Source organism: Pogona vitticeps, chromosome 1 (genome assembly GCF_051106095.1).
Source record: "Pogona vitticeps strain Pit_001003342236 chromosome 1, PviZW2.1, whole genome shotgun sequence".
Lineage (NCBI taxonomy): Eukaryota > Metazoa > Chordata > Lepidosauria > Squamata > Agamidae > Pogona > Pogona vitticeps.
The window spans coordinates 155,929,332-155,944,681 of record NC_135783.1 but is presented as its reverse complement, the minus strand read 5'-3'; the positions used below and the strand labels follow the sequence as shown (position 1 = coordinate 155,944,681).

The 15,350-nt window shown below is 40.2% G+C and overlaps 1 protein-coding gene and 1 long non-coding RNA gene across 2 annotated transcripts in view; one reads left to right on the top strand and one right to left on the bottom strand.

Annotated features, from left to right (window-relative positions):
* Positions 1–520: 520 nt before the first annotated feature.
* Positions 521–15,350, bottom strand: part of LOC144588412 (uncharacterized) — a 30,127-nt gene continuing 15,297 nt past the window's right edge. Inside the window, exon 2 of the long non-coding RNA XR_013543975.1 lies at positions 521–6,283. This is a non-coding gene — a long non-coding RNA (uncharacterized LOC144588412). The remainder of the gene's footprint in view (positions 6,284–15,350) is intronic.
* BFSP1 (beaded filament structural protein 1) overlaps positions 5,095–15,350 on the top strand; it is a 55,805-nt gene continuing 45,549 nt past the window's right edge. Inside the window, exons 1-2 of the mRNA XM_073003506.2 lie at positions 5,095–5,465; positions 9,771–9,831. Coding sequence (XP_072859607.2) covers positions 5,095–5,465; positions 9,771–9,831 — 432 coding nt within the window. The remainder of the gene's footprint in view (positions 5,466–9,770; positions 9,832–15,350) is intronic.

Genomic DNA, 15,350 nt, shown 5'->3' with positions numbered 1-15,350 from the left:
TGGGGAGTCCTGGTTTGGGGAGATATAACTTGGATGTCCCAAATTCAGTCGTTGCCAAACTTGTAGGGGGTGAGTAGGAGAGTCAGGTGAAGACTCATGGTGAGTTTGGCATTTCTCACTCATGCAGGGGCCATTCAGCCTCTCACAGAATTCCCATATTGCATGAACTACAAAGCAGTTTGTTTCATTGGAAAATTTGTGAAAGGTCATTGTTTGTAAATAGCGATGGACCACCACAAAGCACCATTTTCCTGGTTCTGAACTGAATGGAAGGATGGAAAAAGCTCTCAGGACCATATTAGGAAGCAGATGATGGTAGGCAGTGATGGGGCATGATGATGGATGCCCATTCCACTTGGCAAATAGTGTTGTATGGTCTGTCCTGTCCTTTTTAAGCAACCAATTCCCTGTAGACATGGTGAAATCTTAGAGCACCAGCCCATTGTCAATGCTGAAGTAAGATAATGTTGCCAGTTCAGTCTGCTTCTGTATATGTCATAGAGGGGGTATTATTTCTGTCTTTGTGGAAGATATTTTGGGGATAATATTGCAGCGTTAATGAGTGTTGGAGTTTTTCAGAGGGATTCTCTAATCATATTTACTCAACAGGAAGCAGAAAGTAGTTTTGCTCTTCCATTTCCAGTATTTGTCTCATGTATCCAAATAAGAAGGGTGAGCTTATCCCGAATACCCCAAATCTCAGAATACTGACAGACATAAATTGTTCCAGTCATTCAGCTCCTCTCAGCACAGCATGGCAATCACAAGGGAAGCTGCAGTTGTAAACCACTGTCCTGCTTCAAACCTCTAGTGAGAAAAAAAAACTCACTAGAGGTCTCAAGCAGGAAAATACTGTGTTTAGTATTTTTAGTACCCTAAATGTCCATTTGATTTAACTGCTGATTTTCTACTTCTGCGTCAAAGGCCAAGTCTGCTAGAACTCTAACAAGTCCTTGAGTGTCTGTGGTACTGAACCAACATAAAATGTATGTGAAATGAGTATTACATCCACCTTTTCTAAACACTAGGGCTTCAGTTTGAATGCTACAGTTCTGCAGCCCTCTGGTGGCATGAACTAGAAATGGTTTCATCTTCCGTGCAGTATATCTCAGTTTTATCAGGCCCAATCCAGTTTTTGAGTCTGCACACAATCATTTTCTAAGGATGTCAAGAACACTTGTAAAATTTCTCATTCTGAGATGCTCTGCATGCTGAGGTCCCTGTGAGATGTTGTTTCTAGATGTTCCACAGACTGAACATACAGCTCGTAAAAACTTGTGTCATCTTGTGTATTCAAAATATTAACGGTGCTAGAATAAAGCTGTGGTGCCCCTCCTTTTTTTTTTCTTGAGCAATGCCTCATCTTTAACATCCACATGTCAGGCAGGTATAATGTGGAAATAATCATACCTACTGAACTTTCCTGATACAGATGGGGAATAATTGGTTTGGCTTGGCTTTGAAGAATTTATCCAAATTCACAGATACTTTGGGCCCTTAGTTTGGTATTTGATAATACCATTGGGTCCATTTTGCTTGGTACTGTCTATACCCATCAGCAGTGGCTCGGAAATCCTCTGAAATAAGAATATCCTAGCTCTCTTGGCACAGATCCTTTGCCTTGAGCTGACAGCTGTTGCACCTGAAAGCACCTGGACCCAAAAGGCTTGGTAGTGTATAAAGCTTTTACAAACTATACAGCACCAACAATATTTTAGATGTTGTGTGGGAATCAAACAGAATATCGCTATTGCTTGCTGTATTTTTTTATTTTAATTTTAAATGTGTAGCTTATATTGCTTGTGAGAATGTCTGTTGCCACCCCATGACATCCTTTGGCAGCTTCTGCAGCACTATAGTCCCATGAGGGCCAGTGTTGACCCCTTCCCTCAACTGAAAAGTGTTATGTAAGGAGAACCGAAGGGAAATTAAGATGGAAACCACAAATACAATCAAATGGATATGTCTCCCAGCGCATAGAGGAAAACTGCTGACAGAGGAGGGAACAGCTCAAATGTCACAGAGAACTCTCACACAGGCGTAGCAGTGGCCCCAATTATGGGGTGGAGGCAGCTCCTTGCTGGAAACAGAGAACCAATCCATGTAAGAAATGATTGGAACCAACAGAGAGGTGAGCAGTAGACAGATAATCCAGATGTGCTCCCTGCCATTTCCTAGATCTATATTTAGATTACTATTCTTAAGATCATTTTCTTCTTCTCCCTAAGGACAATTCTGGTTTTTCCTGTCAAAAGGCACTCAAGGATGTCTGTGTTGCCAGTAGGAAAAAGGATGTCAAGCTTTACATAGCAGAAGCAGCCTGAATGTTGACAATGCCAATGGCAGCAGTCAAGGTGGTCTATAGGATACCCTCTTCACTACCATTCACAAAGGGACAAGAAGTAATACTAGAAGCTGACTCCTCTTACCCTCCACTAACCACTTTTCACCCAAACACAAAGCAATAATGGCTGTTTTTTTGACAAGTAAGCTCTGCTAAGTAAACTACTCCTAGCCATAAAATTGCCCCAGACCTGGAGCTTATTTCACCTTTGAAAACATGTGTCTCAGAAATCCCAAGATAATGTTTATGAAAGCACTCAGGCCCAGGACAAACACAACTGCTTTCTGCTTTTGTAATGCAGAATTACTTTCCATTCATCTTACAAAATTGTATTCTAATTCTCTGGAGATACATGGTACTGTATCTCTTTCTGGAGGACTCTCACTCCATTACTTTCTTGAAAGCAAGCCTTTGTTTTGCTTTATTTTCACTCTTTAAAGAAAATCTGTCTTTAACTCTGTTTCTATGACTTTTGGTTGTTCTATGTTCGCCATATTTCTCCTGTCCACAGCCACAAAGTTCCAACAGTATACCCGCTTTGCGAAGTTCTTGTTGGCAAGCCTGTTCCATGCATGTTCAGTGTAATAAGAAATCACTGTTTCTACCTTTTGAAAGGCCTTTTTGAGTACCAATAATTCAGCCCCTACAGCCAGGATTCCTTTCAAATAAAACAAGTGGGTGGGGACAACCATTCTTTTTCAAAATACACAAGATTGGTATTCTCAATTTATATGCTTTTGCTAGTGTACAAAAACATGCCTCATGCAGAAAGGCTTTGCTCCTGCTCGCTAGGGGTGGTAGAAACTATGCAACACATGATTTTTACCTGTCCCCACTATGAGATTGCACGTAACCTGATTATTTTTCGACTGATGAAAAAAATCCCAGATCATACAGAAGTAAGTACATTCCAGTTTCTTCTCTCAGATAAAGACCTTAAGATTACCTATCACATTGCAAGTTTCTGCGTGCTGATATTTAGATTCCAGAAATCGAAGTGTAGATAAATTTTAGATGTGTAGATTTTAAATGACTTTAAATTGTAGACTTTAAATGGATTTAAATTGTAAGATTTTAAATGGATTTTAAACTAAGTGGTAATTTTGTTATGTTTTTATGCTGGAAAGGTTGAAACTGTAATTGTTTTTGTTTAATTGGTCTAAGGACTATAATAAAATATATATGATATGATCTGTTTTAAATCTGGGGATGTTTAGAGTCACCTGTTTCTGAAGGAAGGAAACAGTTTTACATTTATAAAAAAATCATAACTCGAAAACTCTTTCCCCAAAAATCCCCAAATTTGGCCCAGAGCAAAAGCAGACAGTCTGCTACAACTGTGCCACATCTAGTGCTGATTAGAGATGGGTATGAGCCTCAATTCAGAGGTTCGTGGTAGTTTTTCAGACCAGCACTACAGGTGCCATGCTTTCCCTTCCAACCACACTCCGGCCAGATCCTCCAGTCACCATCCAGCACATGCTCCTCTTCTCCTCCTCTTTGGGCTTTCAACTGGTCCCAGCAGGAGCATGTGCTTCCCTCCTCCACTTCCTCCTGCTGGCTGTTTTCCTCCAAGGCATATTGGAGAATTAAACTCCCGACCCCAGCTCTGCAGCCAGGTGCCTCATACCACTGAGCTATCCAACCAGCTCCAGGGATGTAGAAGCTTCCGGCTCACTGTTTTCACTGACCAGGAGAAGCTCCCATGTCTCACTCAGGGGACTTTCATAATTTGGAAATGGCAGGCTGTAGTTTCTGGCAATCAAATACTGTTCTCTCCCAATGAGCTATCTCCAGTATTATTCATGTAGAATAAAAGTGACCCACCTCCCAGGTATGGCTTGTGCAGACTTCTTGGTATTGGAAGAACCACATAAATAGAGCTCTTCCTGTTGGTTTGAACTGGTCAGGGAACAAATACAGAAGAGACAGTCAATATGTCAGATTGTGCCTCATAACAGAACTTTCTAACCTGAGGAATTCCCAAATCTCATTGCACTGCCATTCCCAGAATTCCTCACCACTAGCCAATATAACTGCTGCTTTGGGGAGCTGAAATCCAACAACATCTCAGGACCCAAAACTGGGAGCCACTGGGTTAAAATGGCTTCATCAAATTTGTAGGTGACATTATCTAAGTTCTCTGTTCAAAGAGTTTGTGTATACTCCTGTTACTCTAATTATTGGAGCTATAGTTAGCATCTCTTTGTAAACAAAATAACAAGCCTTTTTTAAAACAAAATAAAAAAAATTATACTACATATAACTTGAAATAAGACATCCTTATGAAACAATACAGGACTGGGATGAACCCATGCAAAACGTCCAATGGAATTCTTTGGACATATCCTGTAAAGCCACATGGCTTTGTTTCTGCATTCACTCTTTCTCTCCTTCTAATCCACCCAGCAAAAGCAGGACATCTCTCTTTTCTTTTTGTCAGGTCACATACAATTTAAATAGTACTGCTGACAGAACTGAAAACAAACAAACCTAGAAAAGACAGAGAGAGAGAGAGAGAGAGAGAGAGAGAGAAGGTGGAGCCATTTCTCCTGCAAATAAGATGGGGGAGGGATTATAGTTTAATGAGGCAGGTCAGTTATTAAGAGTGTGGTGGGACAGCTGAGAGCTCTCCCTTAGAGTAGTTAGTCTCTCTATCCTAGTGTCAAAGGAGTATTTCAAAGTGGACAGGGTGTGTGTGAATCATCCAAAGGGGATTCTTGGGTCCTCAGACGTCTTCCTACACTGCCATGTATCGGAGCAGCTACCTGCGTGAAGTTCGCAAGGAGAAGTACGAAAGGTCAGATGCTTATGAAGAACTGCCAGAAACACCAGAATTTGGCAGTCTTGCCCAAGCCCAAGGCCTGGAGAACCTGCAAGAACTCAACGAACGGTTCACCAACTACATCAATCGGGCCCGGGTACTTGAACAACGTAACGCCATCTTCCGCAAGCAACTGGAGACATTCCAGCGTGTGGATGAACTGGCTGGATTGGAAGAGGTATTTTCTATGCAGGTTGAGCTCAGCCGCCAGCGTATCCGTGAATTGGCCTCAGACAAACTGAAGCTGGAACGTGAGGAGAAAGATGCTCAACGCATGCTGGATGAATTCCAGAACAAGTAAGTAGGGGAGAAAGGAGGGACAGTTTTCTGCATGGTGCCCAGAAATATTTGCTATCACGGTTTCATGTATATCACTCTTTGTTGCCAAAGACTATGTTATTTAACTGCCTCCTGCTCTTTTGAATCAGGGTAGTTGCCCAAAGTAATCTATATTATGGCTATAGAAAAAGAATCAGCAACTTTGGCAGGTCTAGTGGCCAACTGGGGAGAACTGGAGGTGCAAGAAATGGATACAGAGTATAAATTTAAGATGCTATCAGAAGTGCAAAGGCACAAAGAGAGAGAGAAATGTCAGCTAAAACTAAAGCTTCCAGCTAACAACAGTAATAATGAGCATCCAACTGGTCCAAATCTTCATCTCAGGAAATGACTGATCTTGGAATGTTCAAGGAATATAAATTCCTGGTTGCTTGCACACAAGGAGCTTTTCTGTGTTTCTTACTGGTGAGGATGGTGAGGAATTTCTTGGTGCTCTTGACAGGGTTCTTCTTGAGTGTTGTTTTGCACCAAACTGCCCATTTTCATGGAAAATTACACATTCCCACACTTGCACACGTTGCACTGGATGGGTTCTTTGTACCTTTCATGGCAGTCAACCAACATAGTAGTTCTTGCTGTCTGTGTGATTGTGTGTGTGTGTGTGTGTGTGTGTGTGTGTGTGCTTTGCTCTGAAAATGGAAAGGATGTTGAATATAGAGCAGATACAGAGAGCTTGTAGGTGGCAGAGAGTTCTTCTTTCCACTCTTGGCAGGGTGCACGGAATCTCCCAGGGTTTTAACGTCCTGTGTTGTGACATCTTGTCATTCTGAGAAAGCCTAAATAGATGAGAAAGGGGAATTTAGTGAATATTCTTTCCATCTCTAGTTTTCTTTGAATACAATTCAAAATTGCCACAGCCAGTTTAATCAATAATTCATTATGATTTTTGTTATCTCTAAGAATGACAGTGAACAGTAACAGGAATTAAAAAGAACAAATGTGGAAGTCGAACGAAAACATCCGTGTTTTGAAAAATCAGGCATAATACCAACATTTGTTGTTATGGTGGCAGCTCACAGAACAAATATAATAACTTGACAAATACATAAAATTAAATTTAAACACTTATCTCACACAGTTTCTATCTATCTCCTCCTCTATCTCATAGTCTCTCGTTACCCTGCGGATTCCCCAACACATGTACATACACTCTTGTGCACATGCATACATACATGCTGTTTCTCCTTGTCACCTCACCTCACCTCACTTCTCCTCACCTCTCTTTCTCGCTTCTCTGCTCTCTCATGTACGTTTCTTTCTTTCTTTCTTTCTTTCTTTCTTTCTTTCTTTCTTTCTTTCTTTCTTTCTTTCTTTCTTTCTTTATTTATTTATTTATTTATTTATTTATTTATTTATTTATTTATTTATTTATTTATTTATTTATTTTGATTTATACGTTCTCAAGACTGTCCCACCTTCTCACAGACATTCCAGGAGTCCCAAAGACACATTGTCATGCACACCCTGTACACATATACATCATCTCTATACATTAAGTTATAGGTAGGTTTGCAAAAAGTTTCCAAGATCTTTCTGTGAGACACAAGACCTCCTTTCCATGCTTTCTCTCCATTTTGGCACCACAACATTTTTGTTCTCTTGATTTCTTTCTTGAAGAACCGCCAGTTTCCACGTTCTTTCCACATGGCCCCCTAGATGGCCTGTGACTGGGAGTCTGGAGGGCACCCAAACTGAATGTAGGAATAAGAGAGCAAGAAAGACATGAGCCAGGTATCCGGAAATGAAATGGGAAAGCCCGTGGCACAGCAGCGGGGGAAGAGGGATTCAAAGAAACTTAGAAGTCATGTAGGGACTTCTCAAGGTTTTTAGGGGCACTGTTCTTTCTTTCTGCCCATAGCTGGTTTCCTTGAAAAATTGCTGATTTGTTACCACTGTGTTTTTTGTACAGCAAGTAAACCCATCCTACAGAAAAGAGCCTTACAGTGCAATGCTGTGCATACCACTCAGCAGTTATGCCTCAGTGACTAAAATTCTGTGGCACAGCTCTGCAGGAGTAAGGTGGTGATGTCATCACCAGTGGCAAATTGCTGCTAAATTTAAGGTGGTTTGAGGGTGCACTCATACACAATGCAACCAAGTTTTGTGTACTTTGGAATTGCCTGAGCAAATATTTCCTCAGCAGTGATTTTCCTAGTGACACAACTGGATTTCAAGTTCCTCAATTCGCTCCCAAAGAAGTGCATATAGGACTTCAGCTGTTTTTACAATTTGCAGAGTATCCTCTCCCCACAGAATCCCACTGAAATGTTAAAAAAATAGTCAGCAGAATTTTTTTTTTTAAAAAAATTGATTTGTATTTCACTGTTTAGCCTTCCAAGCCTCTAAAACATACATAGGACTTGCCTCTTATTGCTGTTTCCTATAATTCGTGTACACAAGCCATCCAAAGTTCAACATTTGTCATCCTGTTCCTATGCATCCAGCAGGACTTTTTCTCATGTAACCATTGCAGTCTTTGAGACCCAATTTGTTCTTAACCCTATGCTGAAATCTTGGTCACTGGGTCCTGCCATGTCCACTCAAAGTAAAATCCCATTCTCATCTGCTTTCAAGTTAATTTGATTCTGAAAATGTTTCCTTAAGGTCAAAACCTTAGTTAGAAGTATTTATCTTTGTTTTGTAAATTCCTTCTCTTCCTTCAGAAGGCTCTACTTCTCTTTAATGCTCTGGAAGGTTCTCCTTGACAATCCTCTATGTTTCTCATCTCTTGCTCTCCCAAAAATAAAAGTGATCAGCTGTAACAAATATAATATAACCACGTGGCAGAATTTTGTGAGCTGTGGGCTTTTCCCATTTCTTTGTTTTAATTTGCAGGAAAAGAGGTTTTGCTGACAGCTTTTCCTTTGGAGTTACTTGATAAGGGGACCTTTGTTTTTAAGGTTACTTCACATAATAAACTACAGTGGCTTTTTAAATGTTTTTGTCTTGTTTATGTTATTGGTGATAATGAAAAATGCCATCACCACCAACAGAATAATTTGCTTTTCATGTTTTGGAGACATGTGATCTACAGACAAGTGCAAGGTATGGGACATTTCAGAGAGTTCTTAAGCCCTGTGGTTGGCTGGCTGGTTGATTAGTTTATTGGCATTGATTTAAACATTTATCATCATCATCATCATGTGTCATTAAATCACTTCTGACTTATGGTGACCCTTTTCGGAGTTTTCCAGTTAGGGAATACAAAGAAGTAGTTTACCATTCGCTTTAGCTGGAGGTGCCCTGAAACTGTGCAGCTTGCCCAAGGCCACACAGGCTGGCTTTACCTGCAGGAGGTGCAGTGGGGAATTGCACTCCCAGCCTCTGGCTCTGCAGAACGATATCCATACCACTGAGCTATCTAGCCAGCTTCCTATCCTATGTCATAGGATCTCATGGGGGCAGCAATGCTGTGGGCTTTTCTGCCCTGCCTTCTCATCTGAATGGGTAGCTGCCAGAGGAGATGGAGAAGGGAAACACACACTGCTGCCAGTGATCATGTAGGGGAGAGAAACACACAGTGCCCACAGAACACCTGTGCGGACATTGTGCTCAACTGGGCTGAACCATGGTTAGTGCCCATCTTTAGTCATGGAGAAATGGACACACTTGTTCAAACCTAACATCACTTTAGGGAACTGCAGGAAATGTAAAGTTGCTCAGTGGTGCTCAAAATGCAAGGACCATAACCAGTCAAGTCAACAGAGGAGGTGGTTCCTCCACAGGAAACTTAGCCTCGGGGCTTTCTCAAACCTTCGTAACCCAGAGGATGATAAGGATTACAAATCTGAATAAATAAATACAGATTATTCCAATCAACACCAATTAGGTTTGTACACTCTTGTTTCCTCGTTACACATTAGAGAAAGAGTTTGGAAGGTTTTCCTTCTGCTTTTAGTTAACTACAGTACAGTATCTTATTTCATCCACACAGGAACAGCCAATGTCAGCTGTGGTAAGTTTTAGAAAGCCAGCTTCATGAACTGTGATTTGAAGTTGGCTTAGTAAATGTTAACCACAGTTTGTCAGTTCTGACAAAGCACAGCTGAGCAAAAGCTTCCAAATTCCTATTCTCACCAGGATGGGAAGAGAATAGGAGATGTGGGATAGTAGGAGGGCAACAGGAAACTCAATCTGTTCACAGGGAGTACAATCATTATCACAGAATCAGAAAGCAGACATCTGAGCCATGTTGTGAATTCTTTTTCTTGTTTGTTTGTTTGTTATTGACAGTTGCCATTTTTCCTTTCTTTTCTTCTTTAGATATAGAAATGAATGTGAGTATCAGCAGATGCTGAAAACAACCCTTGAGCAACTTAATAAGGTGAGTTTATCACATCTCATTCAAATCTTATTTCTCCCCAGCCCTTTGCTTCCCACCCCCCTTAGTGTTATTTGTTAATGTGACATCAGAACTCCTGTGCAATACATGCTACTATTTTTTCCCTCCCAACTGCTCTTGCAATGGAAATGGACATGGGTGTGTGGGGTGTCTACATTTTTCCAGCTCAAGAACAATGCAAATTGAAAATCATGAAGAAAGATTTCTGGAACAAGTAGTCAAGTGTTATGAATTCATATGAATGCACAGTGGAATGCTCTCCCTCCCTCCCTCCCATACATACATACATACATACATACAGACAGACAGACAGACAGACAGACAGACAGACAGAGCAAAATTAGCATGTTCTTGATTAGGTGTCTGAAGGTTCAGTAGAAAGGAATAACTGCATATAAATATGATTATGAATAGAAGACTGCCTGCATGAGGACCCAGAGCTAACCCTTTTGCATAAATTTGGTTTCCATGGTAAGGAAGAAATACATAAAAACTTTTGAGAATGTATTCTTTTCAAGTGAAATTTAAAATACACCTAAGCCAGACTGGGAGGGAGAAAAAAGGCTTTATGGCACAGAACTTGAGAAAACAACTGACATTTTTGGAAATAATCTCTTTCTTCCTTTTGAGACAAGCATGTAAAATTAAAATTAAATAGCTGCTTCATCGCACTGGGCAATTTGATTTTTTATATGCAAGGGGAAAAAAAGACATATTCTTTACCTCCAATTTATATTTTTGATGGCTATGAATTTCTTTGCCTCCTTTTTTTAAATAACCTACTGCTGATGTTTCAGCTTATAGTGCTTTCCCCCATTCCTTTGTGCTAAATCACAAAAGATGTGCCACTCCAAGTCCATTGCCATAACTGCTATGATTCTTTCCATTATGCTTTGAAAGAGTGAGAGGATCTTCACAATTTCTCCTTTGAGGGGGTTCATATCTGATGAATCTTTAGTTTCAAGTGAAGTAGATATGAAACAGAATGTATATGTGCATACTGTACATAGATGCACAGGAGGACAGTGGTATCAGAGAGATTTGGGAGAATGGGGTTCATATGCCAGATTTAGAAAGAAGCGTGTAGAATAGCAATTGGATAATCACTTTCAGCTTCATTTTTATAGCCCATCTCTGAGTTAAATTTAATTAATCTTTACATATATTTATTGCTAAAGATGGGTATGAACTGTCAGTTCAGTGTATCTGGAAGTTAAGTCATGGCAACTGGACTTCTTTCTTATTAGGTTGAAATGTAATCGCTACTCATCCAAGTAGATTCTTCAGATGTTTCAACCTAATAAGAAAGAAGTCCAGTTGCCATGCCTCAACTTCCGAATAAACTCACCTGGATGACTGAGAATCTTTACAGATATGTCAGTTCAGTGGTTCATACTGGTTCGTTAGGTGGATGCACATATGTCCTGTGGTTGCCATGGCTTCCATTCCCCGCCTCCTCAGATAGGCACCCACTCAGAGGAGGAGATGGGGCAGGGAAGCCCAAGATACTACCTCTCAGTGGGTGCCCACCCGAGGAGGCAAGCGGGGTTGCTGCAGAACACATGTATTTAAAGAATGAACCATTACAAACCACCAAAATGGGCACTTTGTGTCCATCTCAACTTATTGGTTCAAATCCTGTTCCTTAGCATAGCAAGTCACAACTAGTGTAGACCCATTTGAATCAATGGAACTTACAGAGAGTTGACTCACCAAATCCCCACTGATTCAGTGGCCCTACTCTAGTTCAAATAGCTCAGTGGTTTAAGGATCTGGCTGCAGAGCCAGAGGTTGGGAGTTTGATTCCTCACTGTGCCTCCTTAACAGGGGCTGGACTTGATGATCCATAGGGTCCCTTTCAGCTCTGCAGTTTTAAGAGTATTTTTCCCATCACACTGGCATATAGTTGTGGTATATGGTCTCCTGTTAGCACTGTTTGGCACAGAAAAAAAAATTCATCCGCTTTTATTTCTACAGTACTTAAAATGATCTGTCCTTCCTGTTTAAGAGCTGGCCTGTATCTTTTCGGCACAGGGCTAGGGCATTCAGTCTTTTTGGGATGATTCATTGAGATGCAAAGTAGCTCTTTGTTTTGCCTTTACATATTGGTACCAAAAGTTAAAGTAGATTGCACTGAAAATAAGGACCATTTAAGCTCCAGCCGGGTCACACCACATTTCACAGTGTGGACAGACCCTTACAATACTAAGCAATGGATATCAGCCAGTATAAGATTAAATGGAAGAAGACCTCTTGCTTGCAGCCTTTTTGAAAGGGCTGTGGATATATCTATGTTCCAATTCAAAATGTCTTTTACTGAGCATTTGCTCAGATTTGATAAACTTGTTATCCACTGCCCTCTTTCTTCTACCAGCCTTGCCCATCACTTTTCGACTCTGCATCTAGTTCTTGCTGTAATATGACCCAGCTTTGCCTCAGTGTTTCTTACTATCATTATTGTTAGACAACATTTCCAAACCTGAAAAAGTAAAAACGAAAAAAAACTACAATACTGTATTTACCCTGGGAGCAAGGACTATTGAACTTAATGGGACTTACTTTTGAATAGTCAAGCACAGGACTGCACTGTTCAGCTCAGTTGAAAAGTCTATTTAGATTTCAGGCTGTCTTTATCTGCATTGCTTCGATGTTCCAGAAGCACAAGAATGCTTCATACAGAACTGAGTCAAAATGTATTGAAAATATTTATACAGGTATAAGAAAAACTGTAGGCACAAATGTAAATATAGGCACAAATATAAATATATATCCTTGGAACTTATGAAAAGTTACAGGTGTGATTGCCAGCCAGAATTATTACAACTATGAGAAGTTGCAAGCAAAAGTACATTCAAAAACAAAACATAAGTTGTAAGTAGAATTTAAGTCAGCTTTCAATCCAAAATACAGGACCACCTCCTTATTTACACATTGCAACATAAACACATTCAACTTTCAGGATTGTAACAGTATAGCGACCTTGTTTGGCTGGAGAGCTAGCAAGTTGTTTTGCAAGGACTATAGTAAGGTAAAGGTTAAGGTAAAGGTTCCCCTTGACAATTTTTTTTGTCCAGTCATGTTTGACTCTAGGGGGCAGTGCTCATCCCCGTTTCCAAGCCATAGAGCCAGCGTTTTGTCCGAAGACAATCTTCCGTGGTCACACGGCCAGTGCGACTTAGACACGGAACGCTGTTTACCTTCCCACCGAGGTGGTCCCTATTTATCTACTTGCATTTACATGCTTTCGAACCGCTAGGTTGGCGGGAGCTGGGACAAGCAACGGACGCTCACTCCGTTGCGTGGATTCGATCTTACGACTGCTTGGTCTTCTGACCCTGCAGCACAGGCTTCTGCGGTTTAGCCCGCAGCGCCACCACGTCCCTTTCTCCATTTACTGTAGTAAAGTGTTGTTAAAACATAAATTTGAAACCACATTAATTTTCAGGGTTACTTTTTATACACCCCTTTAATTATTTTAATACTCTCTCTATATAACATTTCACATCACAACAATAGGTTCCTCCAAGATTTTTGCAATCTGATTCTCCATCATGTTTTTCTACCCACTCTTTGTCTTTTCGTCCTGCTAGAACAAATTTTAAAAAAACTAACTTGAGCTAAACTACATTCAAGAGTAATAGACAGAGTGATGAACTAGGTTGGTGAGCTAGAAGACTGGGTTTAAATCCCCACTTAGTCATGAAGACAGACAGGGAGATGGAAAGGCTAGTAAAACCACCAAAGAAAGTGAAATATCAAGTCAGAATAGATGTATATCAACCCAAATAGAATTCTCTAAGTAAGTGAAATATTACTTTCAAAGTAAGCAATATTTCACTTACTTTGAGAATTCTATTTGGGTTGATATGTCCATTCTGACTTGATTACACATGACATGCACACACAAAATAAGCTAAACTCATCCTCATCTTAAGCTTAAGGAGGACAAGTCTTAATGTAAGAGCTTTCAGCTCTCTGAATTAGTTTGTTGCATATGTTGAAGGAGAGTTTGTGTTCTGAGAGATATTTACATGGTAAGTTGATGGAGACAGACTTTGCAGGAAATCAAGGGGGTGATAAATATGGGGAGGAATAAATATTCCAAAAGTGGCCAGCTTGAGCCCAAGGTAATGCTTTTTGATAAAGTATGAGCTCAAGGTAACACCTTATGTAGTTCCAGTTCTAGTGGAATCCACCTTTGCCTCAGTATTCTTCACCATCATTATTGCTAATGATACCCAAAATATGAAAAATAAAAGGAACATGGCAGCTGGAATCTAATACCAACCTCTAAATCATGGAGAAAATGTGGACGAAACCTGTGAAAACCAAATTACAAGAATTTCAAGGGGAAACAATATAGTAGTTAGGTGAGATCTCATCTACCCTAATATCTGTTGGGTAGCAAATTCTGCCAAATATGGCCCTTTCAAGGAATCTCTGGCTTCTGTAGCTGACAATTTTCTCCTACAAAAATTGGAGGAAGAAGCTAGAGTCAGCTATCCTATATTTGGTTCTAAACAGACGGGATGATTTTGTGGAATAAGTGGCAGTAAGGGGGCTTTCTCTGGGGGAAAGTGACCATCTTCTACTTAGGTTCTTGATTACAAAGGAAACAAAAGCAGAATGTAGTTGCACATATATGCAGAATTTTAATAAATCAACTCTTAATAAATGCAGAACAATTATAAGTAAGATCCCATGGCAGACATTTCTTACAAGATAAGGAGACCAAGATGGGTGGGAGTTTCTTAAAAAGGAAATTCTAAAGTCCCAACTAGAAAAAAAATACAACAATAAAAAAGGTGGGAGACAGGAGAAAAATATCAATGTGCCTTCATAACAAGCTCAGAGAGGACCTGAAAACATAAAAGGGTGCATATAGGAAGTGGAAAGAAGGCCATGTCACAAAGGAAGTGTACAGACATATAGTAGTGATTATGTTTGGAAGGAAAAAGCTAAGAATGAGCAAGAGACACTGAACTCAACAACAGCAACAACAAAATATTCAGGTATGTGCATAGCAAAAGACAGAGAAAAGAAATAGTGGCTCTGTTACTCAATAGGGAAGGAAAAATGATAACGGATGACAAAGAAAAGGCAGAAGTGCTCAATTCCTACTTCAGCTCTATCTTTTCCCAATAGATAATCCATGACCCTTCAGATAAATGTGAAGTACTGTACAAGTGGATAGGGTTGCAGCTTGAGATTAATAAACAAATAGTTAAGGAATATCTGATTACTTTGAATGAGCCCAGATCTCTAGGGTCTGATAAACTGCATCCAAAATTAATGAAGTAACTGGCTGAAGAACTCTCAGAAACACTGTCTATCATTTTCTTGAAATTGTGGAGGATGGGTGAAGTGCCAGATGATTGGATGAGGGAGAACATTGTCCTCATCTTCAAAAAGGGCAAAAAGGAAGAATGTGGGAACTACAGACCAGTCAGCCTGATTTTCATCTCAGAGAAAACTCTGGAGCAGATTATAAAGCTGTCATT